A 6942-nucleotide genomic window follows, 5' to 3' on the forward strand; every position below is an offset into this window, starting at 1 on the left:
GTGCCAAGCGTCGTCTGGAGTGGTGTAAAACTCACCGCCATTGGACTCTGGAGCAGTGGAAACACGTTCTCTGGAGTGATGAATCACGCTTCACCATCTGGCAGTCCCGACAGATGAATCTGGGTTTGGCAGATGCCAGGAGAACTCTACCTGCCCCAATGCATAGTGCCAACTGTCAATGTTGATGAGGGGGAATAATGTTCTGGGGCTGTTTTTCATGGTCCCTTAGTTCCAGTGAACAGAAATCTTAACGGTACAGTGATATTCTAGATGATTCTGTGCTTCCAACTTTGTGACAATAGTTCGGGCCAGGCCCTTTCCTGTTTCAGCATGACAGAACGCCCCCGTGCACAAAGTGAGGTCCCATACAAATTAGTAACATATTATACGAACTAGATGGACATCCACAACTGAATACCATGTAACAGATCATACTAAATGGAGTGTCCTGGATTTACATGTACTATGTTACGTCTACTCCTGAGTCCAGGTTGTTCAGGTGGAGTTTATTTTCTTTGGGGGGGGGCTGGCCAATAGGGGAAGATATCATATTTCACCATGTCTTATGGTACATTATCACGACAGGACAAAGGCTGACGTCACCCAACCCTAGTGTGTGTCTGACTCCCTCTACTCACCGTGTGTGTGTGACCCTCTCCTCACCGTGTGTGTGTGTGTCCCTCTCCTCACCGTGTGTGTGTGTGTGACCCTCTCCTCACCGTGTGTGTGTCCCTCTCCTCACTGTGTGTGTGTGTGTGTCCCTCTCCTCACCGTGTGTGTGTGTGTGTGTCCCTCTCCTCACCGTGTGTGTGTGTGTGTCCCTCTCCTCACCGTGTGTGTGTCCCTCTCCTCACCGTGTGTGTGTGTGTGTGTGTGTGTCCCTCTCCTCACCGTGTGTGTGTGTGTGTCCCTCTCCTCACCGTGTGTGTGTGTGTGTGTGTGTGTGTGTGTGTGTGTCCCTCTCCTCACCGTGTGTGTGTGTGTGTGTCCCTCTCCTCACCGTGTGTGTGTGTGTCCCTCTCCTCACCGTGTGTGTGTGTGTCCCTCTCCTCACCGTGTGTGTGTGTGTGACCCTCTCCTCACCGTGTGTGTGTGTGTGTCCCTCTCCTCACCGTGTGTGTGTCCCTCTCCTCACTGTGTGTGCGTGTGTCCCTCTCCTCACCGTGTGTGTGCGTGTGTCCCTCTCCTCACCGTGTGTGTGCGTGTGTCCCTCTCCTCACCGTGTGTGTGTGTGTGTCCCTCTCCTCACCGTGTGTGTGTGTGTGTCCCTCTCCTCACCGTGTGTGTGTGTGTGTGTCCCTCTCCTCACCGTGTGTGTGTGTGTGTGTCCCTCTCCTCACCGTGTGTGTGTGTGTGTGTCCCTCTCCTCACCGTGTGTGTGTGTGTGTGTCCCTCTCCTCACCGTGTGTGTGTGTGTGTGTGTCCCTCTCCTCACCGTGTGTGTGTCCCTCTCCTCACTGTGTGTGTGTGTGTGTCCCTCTCCTCACCGTGTGTGTGTGTGTGTCCCTCTCCTCACCGTGTGTGTGTGTGTGTCCCTCTCCTCACCGTGTGTGTGTGTCCCTCTCCTCACCGTGTGTGTGTGTGTGTGTGTCCCTCTCCTCACCGTGTGTGTGTCTCCCTCTCCTCACCGTGTGTGTGTGTGTCCCTCTCCTCACCGTGTGTGTGTGTGTCCCTCTCCTCACCGTGTGTGTGTGTGTCCCTCTCCTCACCGTGATAGGGTGTGTGTGTGTGTGTGTGTGTGTGTGTGTGTGTGTGTGTGTGTGTGTGTGTGTGTGTGTGTGTGTGTGTGTGTGTGTGTGTGTGTGACCCTCTCCTCACCGTGATAGGGAGTGTGTGTGTGTGACCCTCTCCTCACCGTGATGGAGTGTGTGTGTGACCCTCTCCTCACCGTGTGTGTGACCCTCTCCTCACCGTAATGGAGTGTGTGTGTGTGTGACCCTCTCCTCACCGTAATGGAGTGTGTGTGTGTGTGTGTGACACCCTCTCTTCACCGTGATGGAGTGTGTGTGTGTGTGTGACACCCTCTCCTCACCGTGTGTGTGTGTGTGTGTGACACCCTCTCCTCACCGTAATGGAGTGTGTGTGTGTGTGACACCCTCTCCTCACCGTGATGGAGTGTGTGTGTGTGTGACACCCTCTCCTCACCGTAATGGAGTGTGTGTGTGTGACACCCTCTCCTCACCGTGATGGAGTGTGTGTGTGTGTGACACCCTCTCCTCACCGTGATGGAGTGTGTGTGTGTGTGACACCCTCTCCTCACCGTAATGGAGTGTGTGTGTGTGACACCCTCTCCTCACCGTGATGGAGTGTGTGTGTGTGACACCCTCTCCTCACCGTAATGGAGTGTGTGTGTGTGACACCCTCTCCTCACCGTGATGGACTGGTGTTCTATGTGTAGTTTCTCCACTCCTGCTCCGTACAGTTCTCTCAGCAGACACATGATACGAGTCTTCTTCCCTGCTCCAGACGGTCCGTACACCAACAGATGAGGGAAGTCCCCACACTGGACCTGGAACACACACACACACACACACACACACACACACACACACACACACACACACACACACACACACACACACACACACACACACACACACACACACACACACACAGAGAGACACACACACACACACACACACACACACACACACACACACACACACACACACACACACACACACACACACACACACACACACACACACACGTTATAGAAGACAGCCCAGTACACCAATAGATGCTGGCAGCCTAGCGGTCAGTAGCCTAGCGGTCAGTAGCCTAGCGGTCAGTAGCCTAGCGGTCAGTAGCCTAGCGGTCAGGAGCGGTTGGACCAGTAGCCTAGCGGTCAGGAGCGGTTGGACCAGTAGCCTAGCGGTCAGGAGCGGTTGGACCAGTAGCCTAGCGGTCAGGAGCGGTTGGACCAGTAGCCTAGCGGTCAGTAGCGGTTGGACCAGTAGCCTAGCGGTCAGTAGCGGTTGGACCAGTAGCCTAGCGGTCAGGAGCGGTTGGACCAGTAGCCTAGCGGTCAGTAGCGGTTGGACCAGTAGCCTAGCGGTCAGGAGCGGTTGGACCAGTAGCCTAGCGGTCAGTAGCGGTTGGACCAGTAGCCTAGCGGTCAGTAGCCTAGCGGTCAGTAGCCTAGCGGTCAGGAGCGTTGGGCGAGTAGCCTAGCGGTCAGTAGCCTAGCGGTCAGTAGCGTTGGGCGAGTAGCCTAGCGGTCAGTAGCGTTGGGCGAGTAGCCTAGCGGTCAGTAGCGTTGGGCGAGTAGCCTAGCGGTCAGTAGCCTAGTGGTCAGGAGCGTTGGGCGAGTAGCCTAGCGGTCAGGAGCGGTTGGACCAGTAGCCTAGCGGTCAGTAGCCTAGCGGTCAGTAGCCTAGCGGTCAGTAGCCTAGCGGTCAGTAGCGTTGGGCGAGTAGCCTAGCGGTCAGTAGCGTTGGGCGAGTAGCCTAGCGGTCAGTAGCCTAGTGGTCAGGAGCGTTGGGCGAGTAGCCTAGCGGTCAGGAGCGGTTGGACCAGTAGCCTAGCGGTCAGTAGCCTAGCGGTCAGGAGCCTAGCGGTCAGTAGCCTAGCGGTCAGGAGCGTTGGGCGAGTAGCCTAGCGGTCAGGAGCGTTGGGCGAGTAGCCTAGCGGTCAGGAGCGTTGGGCGAGTAGCCTAGCGGTCAGGAGTGTTGGGCGAGTAGCCTAGCGGTCAGGAGCGTTGGGCTAGTAGCCTAGCGGTCAGTAGCCTAGCGGTCAGGAGCGTTGGGCGAGTAGCCTAGCGGTCAGTAGCCTAGCGGTCAGGAGCGTTGGGCGAGTAGCCTAGCGGTCAGTAGCGTTGGACCAGTAGCCTAGCGGTCAGGAGCGGTCGGGCCAGTAGCCTAGCGGTCAGTAGCCTAGCGGTCAGGAGCGTTGGGCGAGTAGCCTAGCGGCCAGTAGCCTAGCGGTCAGTAGCCTAGCGGTCAGGAGCGTCGGGCCAGTAGCCTAGTGGTCAGAAGCGTCGGGCCAGTAGCCTAGCGGCCAGTAGCCTAGCGGTCAGTAGCCTAGCGGTCAGGAGCGTCGGGCCAGTAGCCTAGTGGTCAGGAGCGTCGGGCCAGTAGCCTAGCGGTCAGGAGCGGTTGGACCAGTAGCCTAGCGGTCAGGAGCGGTTGGACCAGTAGCCTAGCGGTTAGGAGCGTTGGGCCAGTAGTCTAGCGGTTAGGAGCGTTGGGCCAGTAGTCTAGCGTTTAGGAGCGTCGGGCCAGTAGCCTAGCGGTCAGGAGCGGTTGGACCAGTAGCCTAGCGGTCAGTAGCGGTTGGACCAGTAGCCTAGCGGTCAGTAGCCTAGCGGTCAGGAGCGTCAGGCCAGTAGCCTAGCGGTCAGGAGCGTTGGGCCAGGAGCCTAGCGGTCAGGAGCAGTTGGACCAGTAGCCTAGCGGTTAGGAGCGGTTGGACCAGTAGCCTAGCGGTCAGGAGCGGTTGGACCAGTAGCCTAGCGGTCAGGAGCGGTTGGACCAGTAGCCTAGCGGTCAGGAGCGTTGTGGTCAGGAGCGGTTTGAACAGTAACCTAGCGGTCAGGAGCGGTTGGACCAGTAGCCTAGCGGTCAGGAGCCTAGCGGTCAGGAGCGGTTGGACCAGTAGCCTAGCGGTCAGGAGCTTTGGGCCAGTAGCCTAGCGGTCAGGAGCCTAGCGGTCAGGAGCGTCGGGCCAATAGTCTAGCGGTTAGGAGCGGTCGGGCCAGTAGACTAACGGTTAGGAACAGTTGGGCCAGTAGCCTAGCGGTCAGGAGCGGTTGGGCCAGTAGCCTAGCGGTCAGTAGCCTAGTGGTCAGGAGCGGTTGGGCCAGTAGCCTAGCGGTCAGGAGCCTAGCGGTCAGGAGCGTTGGGCCAATAGTCTAGCGGTTAGGAGCGGTCGGGCCAGTAGACTAACGGTTAGGAGCAGTTGGGCCAGTAGCCTAGCGGTCAGGAGCGGTTGGGCCAGTAGCCTAGCGGTCAGTAGCCTAGTGGTCAGGAGCGGTTGGGCCAGTAGCCTAGCGGTCAGGAGCCTAGCGGTCAGGAGCGTTGGGCCAGTAGCCTAGCGGTCAGGAGCTTTGGGCCAGTAGCCTAGCGGTCAGGAGCCTAGCGGTCAGGAGCCTAGCGGTCAGGAGCCTAGCGGTCAGGAGCGTTGGGCCAATATTCTAGCGGTTAGGAGTGGTGGGCCAATAGCCTAGCGGTCAGGAGAGGTGGGCCAATAGCCTAGCGGTCTGGAGCGTTGGGCCAATAGTCTAGCGGTCAGGAGCCTAGCGGTCAGGAGCGGTTGGGCCAGTAGCCTAGCGGTCAGGAGCGGTTGGGCCAGTAGCCTAGCGGTCAGGAGCGGTTGGGCCAGTAGCCTAGCGGTCAGGAGCGGTGGGCCAATAGCCTAGCGGTCAGGAGCGTTGGGCCAATAGTCTAGCGGTCAGGAGCCTAGCGGTCAGGAGCGGTGGGCCAATAGCCTAGCGGTCAGGAGCGTTAGGCCAATAGTCTAGCGGTCAGGAGCCTAGCGGTCAGGAGCGTTGGGCCAATAGTCTAGCGGTCAGGAGCGTTGGGCCAATAGTCTAGCGGTCAGGAGCCTAGCGGTCAGGAGCGGTGGGCCAATAGCCTAGCGGTCAGGAGCGTTAGGCCAATAGTCTAGCGGTCAGGAGCCTAGCGGTCAGGAGCCGTGGGCCTGTAGCCTAGCGGTCAGGAGCGTCGGGCCAGTAGCTTAAAGGCCGCTGGTTCAAATCCCCGAGCTGACTTGGTGAAAAAAACTATTGATTTGCCCTTGAGCCTAATCTATGCAGCGTAGCAATCAACAATGTCTAATGCCTGACCCCTGCAATGCCTGACCCCTGCAATGCCTAATAATAAAACGAGCCAGCAGATGTGACCCTCTTGCCTACAGCGACATTATAGGGTCGGACTTGCTTCCGGTGTATATTAAAGACACCGTGGAGTTGGCGAGAGATACTCCGGGAAAGCGGACTTTTTAATAAAACACGACTTTTTAATAAGACACCGACCGGAAACCGAGGTTATAAGCCCCGCCTTCTGGCCCGGTGTTGGGAGACTCTCTGCACGGTGCAGGTTTTTGTTCCAGCACGGCAGTGACACAGCATGTACAGTAACTTAGCTACCCTACTACAGGGTCATGGCTACACTGATACATGTTGTAATTTGAGATAAGTTCGTTTAATTTGTAGCTAATGTACTTAATAACCCTCACTACAGAACAGTCATGTTAAATATTGTATATTACTGCATCTGGTTAACAACAACTCTACTGGAAACCTACCTAATGTTAACTAAATTAGCTGACAAAGACAAAAACTACTGTAATAGTTATGTAGCAAGCTGGTACACATACTAAAGACACGTGTATCTGATACTAGGGTCCCTGAACAGACACCGCCATGTTGATCAACTTTGAATCTTACCAGGTTTTTCAGCTGATTTGCTTGTTCTTTGTGGTAGTCCAGTTTCCCCAGAGAAGTAGGTCTGTATTTGTCCACCCACAAACTCATTTTTTTTGTATCTAATGTTATTTCACAGTTCTCTAGACACTGTTTTGTTTGAGTTGCTGCGTGTTGTGTTTTTTTCTGATTTTAATTCCCGCGAAATGTTTTTTTATTTTAAGGCGCGGAGTGAAATGTCTCTAAAACTACAGAGCGTCAATGAGGGACAAACTTCCTAGTTCGCGTTTTGAAATTACTAAATGCAGCCGCTGCTGCCACCAAGTGGTGACTCGAGGTAATTTCTGGACTGAGTTTGACAAAAAACAAGTTGCTTAGATGTAGATTAAAGTTTCTAAACCAAAGGGTCTTCAACAGGTATAAAAGTACATGGATTTTTATTTTGTTATTTTTTTTCCATCGCAAACTGTCATAAACATAAAGCTCCGGGCTACGAGCCAATCAACGCCACAGGGATCACGTTTTCCACGCGCGCAGCTCATATTCCGTTTTTTAAGTTCTTGGTCGGGGATAAACTG

At 55.4% G+C, this 6942-nt stretch overlaps 1 protein-coding gene across 1 annotated transcript in view; it reads right to left on the minus strand.

Annotated features, from left to right (window-relative positions):
• rfc3 (replication factor C (activator 1) 3) overlaps window positions 1-6635 on the minus strand; it is a 14871-nt gene extending 8236 nt beyond the window's left edge. Inside the window, 2 exon segments of the mRNA XM_046298662.1 lie at window positions 2372-2509; window positions 6389-6635. Of these exon segments, the coding sequence (XP_046154618.1) occupies window positions 2372-2509; window positions 6389-6475 (225 nt within the window). The 5' untranslated portion in view covers window positions 6476-6635.
• Between the last annotated feature and the right edge of the window lie 307 nt (window positions 6636-6942).

The sequence above is a fragment of the Oncorhynchus gorbuscha genome, linkage group LG02 (assembly GCF_021184085.1).
Source record: "Oncorhynchus gorbuscha isolate QuinsamMale2020 ecotype Even-year linkage group LG02, OgorEven_v1.0, whole genome shotgun sequence".
NCBI lineage: Eukaryota > Metazoa > Chordata > Actinopteri > Salmoniformes > Salmonidae > Oncorhynchus > Oncorhynchus gorbuscha.